General features: G+C 38.5%; 1 protein-coding gene across 3 annotated transcripts; it reads left to right on the top strand.

The window, feature by feature from the left end:
• Window positions 1-66: 66 nt before the first annotated feature.
• On the top strand, window positions 67-19,472 carry rinl (Ras and Rab interactor-like). 3 transcript variants are annotated; one of them, XM_030151824.1, is made up of 12 exons: window positions 67-988; window positions 1,131-1,296; window positions 12,424-12,535; window positions 13,070-13,142; window positions 13,393-13,481; window positions 13,596-13,678; window positions 14,760-14,982; window positions 15,889-16,557; window positions 16,661-16,981; window positions 17,083-17,214; window positions 18,473-18,867; window positions 18,913-19,472. In XM_030151824.1, coding segments are annotated over exons 1-12 (2,322 nt in total). In that variant the 5' UTR covers window positions 67-986; the 3' UTR covers window positions 18,970-19,472. The 3 variants fall into 3 exon arrangements, with proteins under 3 accessions (XP_030007684.1, XP_030007682.1, XP_030007685.1); XM_030151822.1 differs by having other exon boundaries at window positions 18,473-19,472; XM_030151825.1 differs by lacking the exons at window positions 67-988; window positions 1,131-1,296 and adding an exon at window positions 2,843-3,184 and having other exon boundaries at window positions 18,473-19,472.
• Window positions 19,473-20,663: the final 1,191 nt, after the last annotated feature.

Below are 20,663 nucleotides of genomic sequence, written 5' to 3'. Positions count from 1 at the left end.
TGTCTTTAACTGTGTGGTCATCTCATCCTGGATATATATTGATTTGCAGTCAGTTGCAGATTACAAGACTGGACTATTTAATTTTTTTTTTAGGTTTGATTAGTATAAACTGCAAAAGCTAAAGTTACAGCGGAACATTAAGCATCTTTTGGGCCTTGGCTTGACATTTTTGTCAGTACCATGGCATCACCATGTTGGCAGAAAATGAATAGAACAGAAAGTATGACAGTATGCATTTAAAGAAAGACTGAGTGTTGTTGTCAGGAAATGTTGACCAATAAGTAACACCTCTTGCTGTGGTTTTTCTGAAAGACAAGACTGTTGGACAGAAAGCATAAGAGAAATGAAAAGTTGTTGGATTAGTTCTGTCTGTGTGTTCACTTTAAGATTTTCCTGTTGGTACATATCTCATGGAGTAAGTGCAATCTGCAAGATAAAAATCTATGACACTTAAGGAAATCTCAGATGTAGTGAAAAGATCATTGTCTGCTATAAACTTTGAAGTACCCACAATTCATCTTAGAGGACAAAAGGCTCCATGCTGTACTTTTGAGAACATGCAGTAAAAAAAAAAAAAGTTTTCTCTACATTGCTCTCAGTGCGCAGAGCTGGGTTAACCACAGACACAAGAAGGTGCAGTGGTGAAACATCAGCTGAAGGGTCTCACTTGAAAACTGAAAGTGCATTAAATGGCAGCATGTGGAGGAGACAAAGGCAAAAGTAATGCCGAGCCTACATCAGTCACTTTATTTCTAAAATGCGTAATATCCCAAGCAGGAAACATATTGAGGATGTATTTCTGAAGTGCATGTGAGCTTCCTTTTTTAGACCTGCTAGTTTTTGTTTTTTTTAACTTCTTGGGCAACATTTTGTATTGTGCAGAAAGGAAGAGTTTAAGGCAGAGGACATTGCAACACATGGAGAAGACTGTAGGTAGTGTGAAGAAAAGAAGGAGACCTACATGAACTAACAAACTTACAAAGGACATGTAAGTAATGTCAGTTTCTCCATCATTTGGTGCCTTAAACCCAAATATCGTCTTAAAATAATCATTTTCACTGTTGATGTTCATGTTTGTGATAGTGTGTGCTTGAATGTGCATGTAAATGTGTGTGACTGCTTTTGTTCAGGGCGGTTCATAGTTCAGTTAATGGGACGACGGCCATCCCATGGAGGAGCAGCAGGAGGAGGCTTTCGCTCCTGGAGCAGCTGAAGGGCTGCCAGAAGGCCTGGTGCCCTGGAGCACCATGGGATAGAGAGGAGGCACACGCTACTATCTGTGGGACGCCTGCTGGGGTGAGCTGCCCCTCCCCACACTCCCCCCTTTCCCAACACAAGAACAACAAATGAAGATTTTTGCATTAATATTTAACATCAGCATATTTAGTGTGTTACTGAATGATGCCAAATATGTCGTTCAAAATGTCACTCATAGATATTTTTTAAAATGAGTTTTGCATCACACTGTCTTAGAGTTAAATTGTCTAGTGAGAGAAATATTCATTTTGATCTCCAGTGATTTTATTCTTCTCTTTTGTCAGAACACAAACCTGGTTTTCTGACATTTGATAAAGTCCTCAGTACTTTGCATAAGGTGGAGGGTATGAGTATGTTTGTACAATCACCATGCATACATATTTGTCAATGTCTGTATCAGTGTATGCACGACTCTAATATATGAGAAATATGTAAAGAAGATTAAGAAGAAAAATCAATGTTAGAAAGAAAATTAATATTATTGAAACTAAATTAGATCAGCTGAACAGACGATTGAAGAATTAAAGAGATTTTTAATCTCAATGAGCTTTTTTTCCTGGTTAAATAACGTTTATAATAAAAATAAATAAATAAATAATAAAAAGAAAGCCCCCCCCCCACCCAAAAAAAAAAAAAAAAAACTCTGAGAGCTTCTTAATCAAGTTTTTTGTGACGTATCCCAAGACTATTAAAGAAAACATCTAGATAGTCAAGCAAAAGTAAGTTCAAGATGTACTAAATCCAAATGAAGGTCGAGCTAAATCCTGACTTTTACTTGTAGAGGATATTTATTTTTAATTTTTGTGTTTTTAAAATACACATATAAAGGGCCTGAGAAATAAAGATCATTACAACCCTGCAACAACAACAAAGCTAAAGGCAGCGAAAGACTAGTGCATAGAACTGTAAACATCCCAAACCAAGCTGGTGCAGAATATTAGTTTAAGGGATCTTCTTTCATTGCACTGTTCGTCATCTGTCATATTTCTCTACAGGGACCTTTCATAACTGTAAAGTGACTTGCAGTTTTGTCTCCTTTCATTTTGAAATATTTCTTTACTTTTTTGCCGTCTCTCTGTTTTCTCATCCTCCCTTCTTTACATTTACTGTCTTTAATCCTCACTTTTACTTCATCTCCCTCCTTTGTGTTGACTCCCAACAGGCTGTCGATGCTGGATTTTTAATGTAAAATTAAATATTATCAATTGAGGCCATATTTTCATTTTCAGACTTTATTTGACCTGATGGTAGAATGTAATGAATTCTTTTACTCAAGTATTATGAAGTCTTATTTTTCTGAACTCATGAAAAAAATGGACTTTTCAGAGATACATGTTTTTCACAGGACAACGCCACAAACATGTGATGATCTTGTAGACTGTCAGATTCAAACTCAAGCTACCCAGCAGCATATAATAATCAAATGATTAAACATTATACATTAAAGCATTAAACATATACAATAGTATACATATACATATTAATACAGCAAAATTAATATAAACATCATATACAGTAGTAAAACACTGACAGGAAGCATTTTATTGCAAACTCAGTATTGTGACTTTTCATACTTGAAGAACAATTTTACTGATAAAACTAATAATTGCAGAACCTTTACTTTAGTGGATTGCATTTACAATATTGTATCAGTTCTTTAATTTAACCAAACGATCTGAGTACTTCTTCCATCACTGACTTTATCATTTGCCATCTGATGTTCTGTTTCTCTTTTTTCCAAATGTGTGTAACTTAGAGCACTGTTAACTGAAAGTAACACTGATGTGTGCATCATGACATGAGAGTAGTTCCTTTTTTTATTGGTCATCTGATAAGGCAGCAAAAGCTTGAGGATTGAATGCAGAAGTGTTTGCATATGAATAAAACCAGCCTAACTGTGTGGATGTGTCTGCTACAAAGGGAGAATGTGAGTATATCAGAGTTTTGTGTTTATGATGTGGAACAGGGGTGTGCAAATTATGAGTCAGATATGCAAAACTCTTACTGGCAGCAGTAAATTACAGTTCACGAAGAAGCAGTATGTTTTTCTGCACATAATCTGTCAGCAGAGGAAAATTGAAGAGGAAAGTTGACCAGAGCACATCTCCCTTCCAAGAATCAAAAAGTATAAATGATTAATGTTCTTATGAATTACCACAGAACTAAAACCTCTCTGTTGCCATGTTACTTGAGTGTGTTCCGACATGAGTGACTTTCAGTGAACTCGTTTTTATTTCGGTACACGCTTAACATGAAAGCCACTTCCTTTGTGTGTATAAATGTGCAATGCTGTTTCAGAGCGCGTCTGAATTCAGTTTTAGTGATGTAACGTCATGACTGAGCCGTTGCAGCAATTGTTTTGTGCAAGTTAATTATGTCTCAACCATCCGCTTATTCTGTTGTAGACACGGTTACCAAAATAGAGATCATGATCAAACTAACAACAGAATTATATGTTAAAGTATCAGAAAGGTTAACACTCAGAAATCTGTCTCATCAGGTCTGTGTGGGTGTGGTTTGATCAGATTAGACTGAATACTCTTTGGCAACAGAAGCAAATAATTCAGCAACTGTCACATTAATTCACATGTTGCTAACTTCTGATTTGAGCATGGAAATATGCATCACACCAGACACGTCACCTTTTTCCAATAAAACTCCACCTACTTTAAATTAGTGCTTTAAATACTTTAAATTTACTTTTTAGATACTTTGAAAAGAGATTGTAATTGACAAAAAGTTTTAGCAAAACCCCACCATTATAGCATTTCACCTACAGCTTTTCTGATGAAACAAAAAGAAGAAATTTCTGTCAGTGCTTCTTTGCAAAACTGTGAAAAACTGGTTTACTGATTCACACTATCACTACTTTCATCATACTATCATTATCAGTCAGACTGACGGAGAGGCCGGACAAAAAACTCAGAGTTAAGTGCACAGATGACACAGAAGGATGGCCTGAGTCTAGTTACATTTTCATTTATCTCCTGCTGAAACCATCCCTGTGGACAGTCGTTACTGTTGTTTCCTGAGATGGCAGGACTGCTTCTTAATGGGAAATACAACAGAAGATGTCCTTTAGGAAATGTCTCTTCAAGGTGCACATTACCAAAAGCTAGCAATGATGGAATGTAACATATACATACATACATACATACATACATACATACATATACATACATACATACAGGGGTTGGACAAAATAATGGAAACACCTTAAAAAATCAACAAAATATAATTTAACTCTTTCCCCGCCAGAGCATTTTCCAGTGAGTTGGTAGCCAGCGCCAGCCGTTTTGGTCATTTTCACTAATCTTTGGAGGCTCACTGAAAATGTTGTGTTAGGAGTATGTGAACACTGAATACATCAAAAGAAAGAACAGAACTTCAACTTTTAAACACAAAAAACTATTTTATTCTATCTTTATTCGTTCGTGAGATATAAACATTTGAATATTGGTCATTTTCAGGAAAAAAATGAATTTTGAGCAAAAAGCTGAGAAAATTGCATTTTTTTCAAAGATATTGATTTTCAAGAGAAAACTGATTTCCTATTTACATTTTTGACTCTTTCTTATTTACCAACAGTAACGCTGTCTTCAAAATCACAAAATAAAATAATAATAACAGCAATAATAGTAACAAACAGCTCTAAGATATCCCATCATTCCACAAAATGTTAGGGGAATCCACACCAAACTTTAGACCGAACATCTTGTAAAGCACCAGGTTCCTTCTAAACTTTGCACATTTACATACATCAGTTATAAGTCTAACACATAGTAGTTTAGCTTTTGGATATAAACACCTCAATATTCCTCATTTTCAAGAAAAAAAAGAAACAAATGCACTAAATACTGTAGATTTCTGGCCTTTGGCTGCACCAGGTCCTCCTGTTGGACCAGCTGCTGTGTTTGATCTGTAAATAATTCTATGGACATCTAGTTATTTATCTCTGTATGAATATATGTATTTATTTATTTCATACTAAAGCCAAATCCAACAGTGTCTTCCCTGTGTCCTGCTGACATTCTACAGCTGAATATGTTCTGTGTCCTCAGTCTGAATCTGAACTCACTCTAACAGATGCAGACTAGCTGTCCTTTGTCTTGTCCCATGTCTGTATGTCTGTCTTCTCCTTGAATGTCCTCTAGAAATGTCTCTTTTCTCTTCCTCCTGTCTGTCATTTTCTCCGTGTCGCTCTGTGCCCCCACCCCCCCCCCACCCGCACCTCCGTGTCGGACCTGAGCCGCTCCTTGTTTCCCGTGTTCCGTGTCCGTCTCCCTCACCTTCTGTTTCTCCGTTCCTGTCTCTAAATGGTTCTTCTGTAGCTCCATCATATATTGAATTGTCAGACTCTGTCTCCATAATCATCTTTAAGGCTTTTGAAACTGCGCGCGGTTCCTGCAGTCTTCATTTCCTCATTCAGTGACTGCCGCTGGATGCGTTGCCATGGGATACGGAGACTCCAGTGCAAAAACGTTAAACCCGGCCCGTCATTTTTCCGAAAAAGTTGCTTAATTGTTTGTTTTTGGACTAAGGAAAGTAATTCACATGATCCACAACACCTCCAACTACAGTATAACAGTGAAAACACGGATTGACGGAAAATCTCGTCATTGGCGGGGAAGCGTTGGGAAGCAATTGACGGAATATCTCGTCAATGGCGGGGAAAGAGTTAATATGGTGTAGGTCCACCTTTTGCGGCAATTACAGCCTCAATTCTCCGAGGTATTGATTCATACAACTTGCGAATTGTTTCCAAAGGAATTTTAAGCCATTCTTCAGTTAGAATACCCTCCAACTCTTTTAGAGACGATGGCGGTGGAAATCGACGTCTTACTTGAATCTCTAAAACTGACCATAAATGCTCAATAATGTTGAGGTCTGGGGACTGTGCCGGCCATACGAGATGCTCAACTTCATTAGAATGTTCCTCATGCCATTCTTTAACAATTCTTGCTGTATGGATTGGGGCATTATCATCTTGAGGTGAAGGTGTTTCCATTATTTTGTCCAACCCCTGTATACATATACATACAGGGTGGGGAAGCAAAATTTGCAATGAACATTTAGTTGTTTTTTCTCAGCAGGCACTACGTCAGTTGTTTTGAAACCAAACATATATTGATGTCATAATCATACCTAACACTATTATCCATACCTTTTCAGAAACTTTTGCCCATATGAGTAATCAGGAAAGCAAACGTCAAAGAGTGTGTGATTTGCTGAATGCACTCGTCATACCAAAGGAGATTTTGCGATAAATCTGTCATTTCTGCGGTTCAGAACAGCACCGACAGTGAAGATCTTTTCATCTGAAAAGATCGTTACAATGGAGGACTTTTTCTTGAACCATGTAATAATTTTCTTGCACCTTTCCAATCTCTTTTCCTTCATAGCTGTTGTCAACAAGTGTTTTGGTGTTCTTGTGTAAGATTTTAACTTCAAATCATATTTTACTGCATTTCTAACGGTCTTGTTGTCTACCTCAAGTTCAATTGCCATTTTTCTCATGGATTTGGTTGGATCCTTTAGGATTTTGGATTTGAGAGCTTTAATAAAAGCTTTGGTACATTTTTTGTTGCTTCCTCCACTTCCAGACTTTCTCGTAATAGTTTTGCTCATGGTCATTCTCTTCTTTATATTATAAACAGTCTTTATGGACACTCCAACTATTTTTGAAATCTCCTTTTGGTGTGACGAGTGCTTTCAGCAAATCACACACTCTTTGACGTTTGCTTTCCTGATTACTCATATGGGCAAAAGTTTCTGAAAAGGTATGGATAATAGTGTTAGGTATGATTATGACATCAATATATGTTTGGTTTCAAAACAATTGACGTAGTGCCTGCTGAGAAAAAACAACTAAATGTTCATTGGAAATTTTGCTTCCCCATCCTGTATATACATATACATACATATATAAATATAAATTTTATATATATATATACACATATACAGCACAGGCCAAAAGTTTGGACACACCTTCTCATTCTTTGCATTTTCTTTATTTTCATGACTATTTACATTGTAGATTCTCACTGAAGGCATCAAAACTATGAATGAACACATGTGGAATTATGTACTTAACAAAAAAGAAAAAAGTGTGAAATAACTGAAAACATATCTTATATTCTAGTTTCTTCAAAGTAGCCACCCTTAGCTCTGATGACTGTTTTGCATACTCTTGGCATTCTCTTGATGAGCATCAAGAGGTAGTCACCTGAAATGGTTTCCTAACAGTCTTGAAGAAGTTCCCAGAGATGCTTAGCACTTGTTGGCCCTTTTGCCTTCACTCTGCGGTCCAGCTCACCCCAAACCATCTCGACTGGGTTCAGGTCCGGTGACTGTGGAGGCCAGGTCATCTGGCGCAGCACTCCATCACTCTCCTTCTTGGTCAAATATCCCTCACACAGCCTGGAGGTGTGTTTGGGGTCATTGTCCTGTTGAAACATAAATGATGGTCCAACTAAACGCAAACCGGATGGAATGGCATGTCACTTCAGGATGCTGTGGTAGCCATGCTGATTCAGATTGCCTTCAATCTTGAATAAATCCCCAACAGCGTCACCAGCAAAGCACCCCCACACCATCACACCTCCCCCTCCATGCTTCACGGTGGGAACCAGGCATGTAGCATCCATCCGTTCACCTTTTCTGCGTCGCACAAAGACACGGCGGTTGGATCCAAAGATCTCAAATTTGGACTCATCAGACCAAAGCACAGATTTCCACTGGTCTAATGTCCATTCCTTGTGTTTCTTGGCCCAAATAAATCTCTTCTGTTTGTTGCCTCTCCTGAGCAGTGGTTTCCTAGCAGCTATTTGACCATGAAGGCCTGATTCACGCAGTCTCCTCTTAACAGCTGTTGTAGAGATGTGTCTGCTGCTAGAGCTCTGTGTGGTATTCATCTGGTCTCTAATCTGAGCTGCTGTTAATTTGCAATTTCTGAGGCTGGTGACTCAGATGAACTTATCTTCAGCATCAGAGGTGACTCTTGGTCTTCCTTTCCTGGGGCGGTCCTCATGTGAGCCAGTTTCGTTGGAGCGCTTGATGGTTTTTGCGACTGCACTTGGGGACACATACAAAGTTTTTGAAATTTTCTAGACTGACTGACCTTCATTTCTTAAAGTAATGATGGCCACTCGTTTGTCTTTACTTAGCTGATTGGTTCTCGCCATAATATGTATTCTAACAGTTGTCCAATAGGGCTGTCAGCTGTGCATCAACCTGACTTCTGCACAACACAACTGATGGTCCCAACCCCATCAATAAGGCAAGAAATTCCACCAAGTAACCCTGACAAGGCACAGCTATGAAGTGAAAACCATTTCAGGTGACTACCTCTTGATGCTCATCAAGAGAATGCCAAGGGTGTGCAAGGCAGTCATCAGAGCTAAGGGTGGTTACTTTGAAGAAACTAGAATATAAGAGATGTTTTCAGTTATTTCACACTTTTTTGTTAAGTACATAATTCCACATGTGTTCATTCATAGTTTTGATGCCTTCAGTGAGAATCTACAATGTAAATAGTCATGAAAATAAAGAAAATGCGAAGAATGAGAAGGTGTGTCCAAACTTTTGGCCTGTACTGTGTATATATATATATATATATATATATATATATATATATATATATATATATATATATATATATATATATATATATTAGTGCTGTCAAATTATTAAATTTTTTAATCAGATTAATCACAGGGTTGCTGTGGATTAATTTTGATTTATCACGATTAAATATCATTCATTTTTAATCTATATTAATCACATTTCAATTTGCATGAGCAAACAGACTCAAGAAAGAAGTGAATATATATGCACTTAACATGTTTATTAAACACCTTCAACAGTTTCAACAAAACAACTTGAAACAACTCTTCCATCTTGGTTTTTTGTACTCATATTTCCATTCAGAGGGTCAATGTGCTGTTCAGTGTTGTCTGTCTTATGGTTTGGTTCTGCTACTTTTCACTACTGGATCCACTTCCTATTTGTGCATGTGCAACACTAACTGCGTGGACAAACTGACCCAAATGCATTGGCAGAGATGTTCAGAGTCATTCTGCACTGCAGATGGGTTAATTGCATGAAAAGTTTTAATCAGATGAATCATGATGATGGATTACTCTGCATTAATTCTGACAGTCCTAATATATATTTAAATATTTTTACTCAAGTACTATATGTAAGCACAAATTTGAACCACTTGTACTTTTATGTTCATTTTATGGAACTTCATACTTCTACCCCCACACATCTCAGAGGTAAACATTATACTTTTCACTCCATTACATTTGTGTTTATGAAAAAAAAATGCAATTTTTCACCCCCTTCCACTTCAATGAAAACCATCTATCTACAAATGTTTGAAGAATCCATTGTCACAAAGTTGAAAATTAGGTCTTTTTTCTCAGCTTGTAGGAATGTTACTTTTTTTTTTTTTTTTAGGTCAGCAATGCTACAAAAGTGTAATTTACTTGCCAAAAAATGTCTTTGAAACTTGAAATAACCTGAATGTTGGAACTATGGGGCTTGTAATTGTTTTTCATTATACCCTAGAAAGACAGAAAAATTCTAAAAAAGAAACCCACCCAAAAATGAAAAAGAAACAAACATAAAACCCCTAAAGCCACAATGCTTACACAAACAAAATTAGTGTTACTGCCAAAATTTATGGCCACCGTTGTAGAATATGAGGCATCACTGTAGATTAACCCTTTCATGCACACTGGTCACTACAGTGGACAGCTATTCTACAGCTGTTCTCTTGTATATTCATGGATTTTGTTATTCTTTTCGTTCTTTTTTTTGTTTTTTTTTTAACACATATCTTTATTAAAGCTGCAGTATGTAGGATTGTGGCCAAAACTGGTACTGCAATCACATTCAAAATACTGTAGAATGTGGTATCCTCTCCTCCTCCCCCCAGGCTAGGGGTTGCCAGATCCCGCATGAGCATCTACTACTAGTGTTTCCACTAATCCTTGCCACCACACCATAAATTTCATACAAAAAAATCATCACCAGACTGATTCTACATAAGTCTAATATATAACAGGCCAGGACAAACGTCCTGCACACTCAAATGAAAGTTTGCGAAGATTCAGGAGATAGAGAAAAGGGAAATGAGCATTAGGTTTCACTTTTACTACAAGCCGCACGATCGCTCTAACCCCCCACCACCACCACCGAACCATGGACACCGAACTACTGAACCCCCCCCCCCCCCCACCGACCCCCCCACACATACACACCGAACCACGGACACCGGACTACCGACCCCCCGACTGAACCACGGACCGAACCCCCCCCGTTCGGATAACACACCGCTAAATGAACAGGTCACTTCCACAGAAAACACTGAACTACAAGGAGCTACCATGGCAAGAGACAAGTCCTACACCGGTACCTGGTCTGTTCACCAGTCCCGGACCGGCAGTCTCTTCACTGGGGCCAGGAGAAGAGACTGCAGCCCGGCCCCGGGAGAAGGGACCGGGTGAAGAGGCCACGACCCCGGCTCTCAGTGGCTCTTACCGGTGGTCAGACTAAAGCAGGGCCAGCGTCGGTCTTCAAATCCTTCCCCTCTTTCAGCCGTCTCCATGTTTCTAAATCATCTCCTATACATCTCCTTGTTTTATTTCTCACTTTGCCACGATGTATTTGGGAATAATAAGAGTCCTTTTAGGTTTAATAACGTCAGACATTTGTGATCAGAAATGTTCCAGCTGCAGCCCACTGGGAACTGGCAACCTGGATGCTGAAAGGCTTCTGACTCTGTGATTGGCAGACAGGTGATGGGCGGGGCATCAGACCAAAACACACAATGTCAACATAAACATCATTTCGGGGCTGACACTGAGCTATTCAAATGCAAATATTCTGGCTGGACTACTACTGTCAGTGAGATCAGTATTTGAAATGAACATGATTCCTTAATTTCTGGTGACAGTCAAGGCAATTTTACAATTATTTAGAACATAATTCCTACATACTGCAGCTTTAAAGTTTTAAGACACTACATATCTTTTCTGACATGAATTGGTAACATTATGTAGATCTCTCCTGATCATAAACCCCCAGAATCACAAGCCCTCCCCATACTTTTCACACAGTTTATCAGTAAATACATGTTTCTGTGTGTCAAAAATTAAACATGTGGTGTCCAGATGAGTGGACATTTTTGCAACTTCATGAAAAATAGGTTCATGAGAATTTTTTTTTTTCATTATTATTTTTTTTTAATGTATTTTTAAATTTTTAAAAAATTATTATTATTATTTTTATTTTTTTATTTTTTTTTCAGACGAAAATTTTCAATTGCATTGTTTTTTTCATGCCTAAAGAGGAATAAAAACACTGAGGAAAAAATGTTGATTAAGGTTCTCATAATTCGTGCATGAAAGGGTTAAACCAACCGAGAGTATAATGACACTAATGCTAATATTTACCTCTTCTCATGAAATGATTGTGGCAATAAGGTTTATTGTTGATAGATAAAGCATACCTAGAACTCAGTATATAATCATTCCACCTGTCAAAGGTGATGTGTATAAATAGGAATAAAAAGAGGAATGTGTCTGAAAAAGTAACTTTTTCCAATTTTATGGGAAACAATAAATTATAGTAAAACATTGACAGGGACTAGTTTACCTCACAATGACTAATTTAGCTTTCACTTACTGATAATACTCACTTTTTTTAAAGTTAGGTTTTAAAACAAAATCATTTTGGAATACATTCCCTGTTTTTATATTTATTGACTTTATAACTGCACTTCATCCAATCACTTTGAAAGAAACAATCTATGTTAAAGATGAGAAGAATCCTAACAAACTGAGTATTTGAGTTCATTTTTGGCCAGTTTGGTAAAACATCTCAATTTAATCCTCTATTAGAAAGTTGACATCAGCACCTTAAGGGTTAACTAAATCTTTTTAGATTAAGATGCATCATATATATTGTTGTGTTAAAGCATCTATATTTTACTCTGTCTTCATGCATTTTTGGGTCATCTGTCAGTGTTTCTCTTTATCATGCCTAGTTGCTGCGTAGCCTGCCAGTGTGAGAATTTCATAAATAAACACCTTCCTGCTCAACAGGCTTCTGTCATATCTCAGAAACTGCAATGACTCATGCTGTGTCTCCCTCCAGAGTTTCCTGGTGCTGCGCGACTCTGAGACGTCTCAGCCTGGCCTACTATGTGTGTCTACTGGGCAAGAAAATGAAGCTGTTCTTGATTATAACATCCAATGCACAGGCAAAGGTATGAACCAACATGCAAAACCGATACTTCTTTCTGTGTGTGTTTGTGTGCATGACATGATTTGCGTTTTTTAAATTCCTTTTGTGTTACTCTGAGAGGTTATTTTAATCATCACATCTGACAAAAATAAGACGCTAGACTAAACCAGTGCAGTAAAATCTTCCTCTTCTTTTTCTCCTTCTGCTGAATTAAAATACAGTACAAAACTGCTGCGCACAAGAGTAGGTAATCAGACACTAATCATACCTAACACACCCCTGGGACACTCTCAAACTGCATTTTCCAGTTTCTTTTGTGATTGTCTGTGTATTTTGTTGCTGACCAGATCTACAAAACCATGCAGCCTGCTTATTCTGTGATCAAACAACCTGTTTTCCAGCATCAGAAAATACTCTTAATTATTAGTGTAAAAATAGCTGTTTTTCAGAAGTCCCCTTGGTTTAATATGTATTTTGTTGCCAGGAATGTCATTTACTGTATTTTACACATTATGAGACTAACTGGGCCCACTCATTCTCTGTTTCTATGTTTCAGTTTTCCACTTGTCTGAGTCCCGTTTGTCTTTCTCTGACTTGGCTCAGCTGGTGCTTTTCTACTCGCTTACCAGGTAAGAACATATTTTTATGATAAATTCGAGCAACTAAGCAAACAGTAGATGTTATACTGCATAGCTGTTAGAGGATGATCATAACATAGGTTTCCCCCAAGAGCTGAACATGCTGTGAAACAGTGCACTGGAAATGTAATGCTTTAGTTTCAATGAAAAACTGAAAACTGACTGCTTAATGCTCATGCTGACTGCAAATACGGCTGAGTACATTTCTCTCATCTCATATTCTCCTGTATTTCTGTGTCAGAGATGTGTTGGCTGTTTGTTTATCTATTCCTCGCTGGATCTACAGTGTAACTGAGAAGAACAAAGATCGACTCTCTCAGCTTGAACCCAGTGAGTCGTACTCTACTCTATCCTCTGCATGAGACGGCTGCATTTACAGAAACAGTGAAGACATTCTGTATGTTGCTTAGTGTTGTTTAATTTAGAAATCCTTGTTCTTTGCAGAAACTTGGCTCTGCACCCCTCCTGAACTACAGACCGATGAAATGACCCACAACGAGCCGAGGACCGTGATGTGCTCCATACAGGTACAAATCCTGCGTCTCTGTAAATTATACCCTAATGTGTTGTCTATGCACGTGAGGGTAATGTATATATAATAAGAGATCCATGTAAGCTGCTGTAATCAACACCAAGTAGGCACAGAACTAGAAACTCCTGCAGATTGTCCACTTACTGGTCTATATTTCTTACTGAACAGAATACTAAAATTCACCAGATCAGCTTTTTTAATACACTAATATAACAATTCAATTCAATTCAGTTCAAATCAACTTTATTTATAAAGCACATTTCATGCACAAGGCAGACTCAATGTGCTTCACAACAGGTATATAACATAAAATATGGAGAAGAAAACAAACAGTCAAATAAACAGTAGAAGAAGGGAATGGATTAATGTCCCGGGCATCTGCCATCCTTAGACCCTCCTTCTCAGCAAAGAAAAACTCCAAAAACCCAGTGGGAAAAGAGAAACCTCGTGGAGAACCACACTGAAGGAGAGATCCACTCCCATGGAGGGACAGGCTATAGATGCACCAGGATGGATGGACGTCCATTTGCAGATGTAGTTCCAATTTGTAAAAATGCATTGGGGTGGGAGCACATGAGGGGGTCCATCTAGTCAGATGAGACAGGTGAGGGTTAGGAAGTCCATCCAGACAGGAGAGGGTGGGGGAGGAGGTTTGGGGTGACAGGTCAGGTTAGGACACAGATGAGTCACCTCAGATCCCATCATCATTGGGCCCCAGGCGGCTACAACTGAAACAGTAGCCACTCCCTCAGAGGGGAGTGGGGAAAAGGGACACCGGGTTAATAGTGATGTACAGACTAAGTAAACTATATATTGGAAATTATGAGTACATACAAAAGTGGTACGTAGTTGCACGTGCACATATACCTACACATGCACGCACACAACTCAACAGAATGCAGTCAAAAAAAGGTACGTTTTTAATCATAACAGATGTGTGTTACCCTTACCCATTAAATAATTTAATACCATCGTAAAGTATAAGTTTGTCGATATCTGACGCTTATTTCACAACTAAATTCTAGCTTCCAGTGACATCTCACTTCTTTAATTTTAAAATGTGTGTGTTTCCATAGTTGACTTCGACCAATGGGGCTCTTTGTATCATAAATCCCCTCTACCTTCGTGAACATGGAGACGATTGGCTGACGTCTGGAAGTCAGTTCAACACACAAACAACCAAGCACAGACAACAGAGACGCCTCAGCACCACCAGAAAATGGGAAGGGGCAGGGGTTCTGTCCAAACGAGCCATCTCATTGGACCAGGAATCTTCTACTGCCACCAGTGAGAACTCAGGTAAATATACTTTTTACTAGATACCACTAGATATTTCAGGGGGTCTAGTAATTCAGTTCCTGTACTTCTGTAAAACTGCAATGATAGAAAAGTGAGAAAAATTCTAGGGTGCACCCTTTTTGCTGGGTGTGTTCTAAAGTTTTATTGGTTTTGGTCTTTTCTCATATTCCTCTTGGTAGATTCATATAAATCGGTGCAGTAGTTTTTGTGAAGGAAAGCTGACAAGTGGGAATACTTTAGTAGCAAATAGATAAGCTCTGTGGCTATGGTAAATGTTTTTGGGTACATTCCTCCTTTTATTCCTATCTATACAAATCAGTAATCACCTTTGACCCAGTACAATGATTACATACTGAATCCCAATTACACTTCATCTATCAAGAATATATTGTGTTGTTACAATTATTTCACGAGAACATGTAAAAAGATTTTTTCCGAACTTCATGGCAACAGTATATTAAAAGCAATGTTCTTCCTCTGCTTGGGTATTATGCAAACCTCTGTTTTAGCCTGGTACTTCTCTGTATTACCTGGAGTATCATATTAAGACTTAGACTAAAGGGTATTATGTCTTATGAAATAGACTGGAAAATGAATTTTAATAAATGATTAAGTCTGTTTTTCTAACAACTACTCGATTATTTGGTCTGAATTGTTTAATAGTGACTTTCTTTTCTTGAAAATGATGTTTCAGTTTTATGCAGGAATTGTAGAGACAGGTATTTCACATTCTGAAAGATAAAACATTAACTTTCTGCATGAACAAATCCTTTTGTAACTTGAAGCATTTTAGGAACTTGAGTGAACTGACTTTAAATACAGGGGTTGATTTATTCACACATTGTTCTGTGTTTGATAGTTGTTATTGTCACCGTGGTGATCATAGTCCATGTTTGCTTTGCCCAGGATTAGTTAGAGCCAGGTCAGCTGATTCACCCCCAGCCTCATCAGCTGTAACTTCCCCAGAAGGCGTGGTTCTCCGGAGGCCCAGCAGAGATTCTGGTTTCTGTTCTATGTACAGGGCGAGCACTGAAAGCCTGCCTCCATTTACCCCTTCTACCCCTGGAGGCTTACCCAGCCCTGTGCCCCAGTCTCCTCACAGAGTGTCCTGGATTGAGGATGGAGTCTGGCTGCCCCCACCTAGGCCTTCATCATTGCTCCAGCCACCGTTAGCAGAGCTTGACTCTCTGTCAATCAGCAGCATAGAAGAAGAGCAGGAGACCCAGACCCCGAGCCCCACGCCCCAGCATCCCACCGCCCACCGGCTGGCTGACAAAGTTATGCATCGCCTCTCAGCGGTGGGCCAGGCCCTAGGTGGACTAGTGTGTCAGAAGAAAAAATTAATCAATCGGGTTCAGGAGATGAGTGAGCGGAAAGGAGGAACGTTTGCAGAGCATGTCAAAGGATTCGTGGAAACAACGATGAAGAAAGGGACCGACCCTGATGGGGTCACAGGGTCTGAGTTCTTACAGGAAGTGAGATCTTCTCTCACATCATTGAGGGAAACATTACTGGATTACCCAGAAATCCAGATAATACTGGACAGCATAACTGACTTAAATGATTCAGAGATTGGTGAGTGAGATGACTTTGATGAGATCCTAATAAGCACATGTCTTCTGTTGCCTCTCATCAACATGTTCTGTCTTTTCATCATATCTCATTTCATCTCTTCTAGACTCCCTAGTGGAGATTGCCCTTCACAAGGTGACTCTTAAACCCATCTCTGCCCACCTCTACTCCTGCATTCATTTTTCTCACACCAATGACGGTGGCTTCCAGCGACTCCAGAGCAATCTGCACCTACTGGAGGAAAACGAGGTGCATCAGCTTGGAGGGTCTTCCGGAGTTGGAGTCCCTGACTCTGACTCTTTAGAGAAAATCCAGCAAAGGTGGACCAGTATGCATGAAGCCTACTCCCCAAACAAGAAGGTCCAGATTCTTCTCAAAGTCTGCAAGACAATCTACCATAGCATGAGTTCCAACTCAGCCAGCTCAGGTAGACAGTATTTGTATTTTATTAATTATGACTTCTCTACAGGCATCTTTTCATCATTGTGAAAACCCTATAAGGTGAAAGTACTCTCCATTTTTCTCCAGGCACGGTGTTTGGAGCAGATGATTTCCTACCTTGTCTGACGTGGGTTCTGCTCCGGAGCGATGTGACCACCTTACAGCTTGACACAGACTATATGATGGAGCTGCTGGATCCCACACAACTACAGGGAGAAGGTACTGTATACACACTCATACACTAATTTCTTGCTAGTTTTGGGTTGGTCCTATTCCTGGTTCAGAGGTAGTTCACCTTTTAAAATTATTTTCCATCAGTAAGAGCCACCTTAGATCTTTGTTTTTGCATCACTGTATTTGTGTGTCTGTACAAAGGTGTGGAATCACTGAGTGACTCACAGTGACATGTTGCCTATCACAATACAATGATTCTGTGATACTTGTTTTATTGCAAGACTTTCATCTATAACATATCACAATGTCTATGTAACTGTAGACAAAGATGTAGATAGAATTATGTATTTATTCACAGCACTATGGTGTCTGTTTCATGGAACTGGAAAACTGGGATGAAACAATGTACGTAAAAGCACACAGAGTCTTAACTTAGTGTCTGTTTAACACACACAATGTCTACAATGTCTGTGTGTTCTCATAGGTTTCAATGAAAACATCAGTATGTGGTGCTATCATATCAGTAACAGATCAGAGAGAAAATGATACAATATATTCCCACTCTGATATTTTGTCTCATACCTAGTGTTTAAACACCTCCACTTTCCCAATGATGTACATTTTAAAAACTAAAATTACAAAATTGTTCTTGGACTGTCTTGGACTCAAAGAACTGCTTGTTTCAATATGCAAAGGGTAGGTGTAGTGAGCTAAAACTTCAGCCCATACATTTTCACTTCATATTGTCTTGTTTTACCATGTAACTATTTCTGTTTTCTCTTTCTGTTGTAATTGATTTCTGTTTGCATAAATTATGGAAAAATTCCAGTAATGACTAAACTAAACAAATGGGGACTTCTTCTTCTTCTTCTTCTTCTTCTTCTTCTTCTTCTTCTTCTTCTTCTTCTTCTTCTTCTTCTTCTTCTTCTTCTTCTTCTTCTTCTTCTTCTTCTTCTTCTTCTTCTTCTCCTCCTCCTCCTCCTCCTCCTCCTTCCTCTTACCAGATGATATCTAATGACCATCACATAGTTTTAATTGTCACAATGCTGCCACCCCCTGGCTGTCCCTGATGTGGTTATGAGCTGATCCACTGGTTGTCACTACTCAGAAACTGTTGTCAAAAACTGGACCACAAACTACCTCACATACATCCTCATGATTTTACACGAGTTATTAGGAAATTGCACTGTAGTGAGCAATTAAATTTCTATCCAATGAATCATGTTTCATCCTGCACAAATAGTAGTAAATTGTAATTTTAAGCCCCTTTTTAATCCCTTTTTTGTTTACCTTCTACCAACAGGTGGCTACTACCTTACAACTCTGTACGCCTCCCTCTACTACATCAGCAGCTTCAGGCCACGTTTGGCTGCCCGTCAGCTCAGCGTAGAAGCCCAGCATTCTCTCAACCAATGGCACCGCAGGCGAACTCTGCATTGCAACCAGTCACGTCGCAGCAAACACCGCCGAACCATTCGAAGGCAGACGGTGCATGACAGAGGGGCACCAAACTCTGAGACAGAAGGTGTGATTGAAGAGCAAAGTGGGAAAGGAAATGATTCTGATGATGTCAAGGAGTCACAACAGCAGCAGCAGCAGCAGCAACAGCAGATGGAAAGCAAAGCAGAGAAACTGGATCCACACAATGAAGATACTGCAGGAGGAGGAGAGGGTCAGTCACAAACATCTACTCCAGACCAAGACTCCAAACCTCTGATGCAGCAAGAGGTCATACTGAACAGACAGGAAAGCAAGCAGACTCTATGTTCAGCAGGAGACGAGGCCTGTGGGGAACTGTAAGGCACTCATAAGGCAAAGAAGAGAAAGACAGGACCTAAGATGATGACACGATAACTTGTGGATGCTTAAATCCTCCCCCTCCTGCAAAGTTTACTTTTCTTAACAGCACAAACAAAGCTGTTGATCAGTCTCTCTGCAACATTGGTGATAGTTAACTATGAAAATGCATGGTCTTCATTAGACTCTTGTCTAATTGTGTCATCTTGGAGTCATCATGGTTTCATTTGCAACAGTAAAATATCAGGTTGGTCCTGGTGTTTTGGCAGCTGATGCTTACACCTGAAAGCTGACCACATGAATCCATTAAAAGACATGTATAATAGGAATTAGATGTTATGAGATGAGAATTTGACATAATGGTTTTTTGTTTTTTTTTTGTAAGATTATTGCTGTAACTAGAGTGCTGATTAAGTTTCTACTGATGAAAATTTATGATGTGCAAATATTGGTGGAATTTGTCTTTATTATAATAGTTAAATGCAATTATACTACAAGTATGACTTCAATAATTTTTTTTGCCATTGATTTTCTTTAAGACAATTAACAATAACAAGTGGAGCCAGTCACAACAAACCCCGCCCCTTGCACGTATTGTATCTTATTTTGGCATCGATCTGCTGATGTCATCATGTTTGTGTGTGCTGATGTCAGCATATCAATTGCCACTATATATGTGCCAAGTTTGAAGGAAATTGAAGCAAAATTGATGTTTTCATACACATTTGAAATTTCACCCATTATAAGTAAAATGTAACCACATCTATTCTTATTGGCAATCTATAAACCCAATTTGGTATAATTTCAATCAACAGTTTTGCTGCTACAGATATTTGAAATTTTGCCCATTATAAGCAAATGGGGTAAAAAAAATAAATAAATAAATAAATAAGATTAAAATATAATATAATAATAAGATAAAAATTCTTTTTTTTTTTTTTTTTTTTTTTTTTACTTTGACTTACGGTTTCCAAAACGTAATCTGATCTATTCTGGGTCAGTGGCAACCTATAAACCCAATTTGGTATGAATTCAACCAATAGGTTTGCTACTAGAGTGTTAACAAAGAAAGAAACAAACAAACCAAAAACAATACCCGTTGCCTCCCCTTCGGGGGGCAGGGTAAAAAGACATGTTTACAAAGGACTTTACAAACTCACGGCTAACACACATATTAGTTCTCTTCTAAGACCACTAGAGTGCACTGTTACACCTCCTTTAAGAACCGATCCTGTGTTGGTGAACTATTTACAGTCAGCACAATTAACTAATATGACAGAATGTCCTGAGGAATTTCTTTATCAGGCATAAAAAATGGAAGACTTTATGTATGGAGTTTTCAAATGTGTTTACTATTAATCAGCCCACACAGTGACTTCAGCCAAATAGTCCCTGTTACACACACATAAACACACTCATCTTAATAGATATAAGGACAGCAAACCGTAAAAAATGAATGTAACCAACATTATACTGAAAATCCCAGTGCTATGACAGAGTTTTCAAAATTAAACTCCATTGAGATGACATTACCTGAACGAATTACACAGAGTATTTCAGCAAATTCATTAAAAAACTGTGAAATCCATAAAATCTGAAAACTAAACAGCAAAACTAGTCAGAACTGTGCTGTATTTCATTATTAAATAATGTCACATTTTGATTTATACCAGTGAGTATCTAATTTGACAATTAAA

The sequence above is a fragment of the Sphaeramia orbicularis genome, chromosome 13 (assembly GCF_902148855.1).
Source record: "Sphaeramia orbicularis chromosome 13, fSphaOr1.1, whole genome shotgun sequence".
In the NCBI taxonomy this organism is placed as follows: Eukaryota; Metazoa; Chordata; class Actinopteri; order Kurtiformes; family Apogonidae; genus Sphaeramia; species Sphaeramia orbicularis.
The sequence above is the reverse complement of the archived record's forward strand: the minus strand, read 5'-3'. Positions and strand labels throughout refer to the sequence as shown.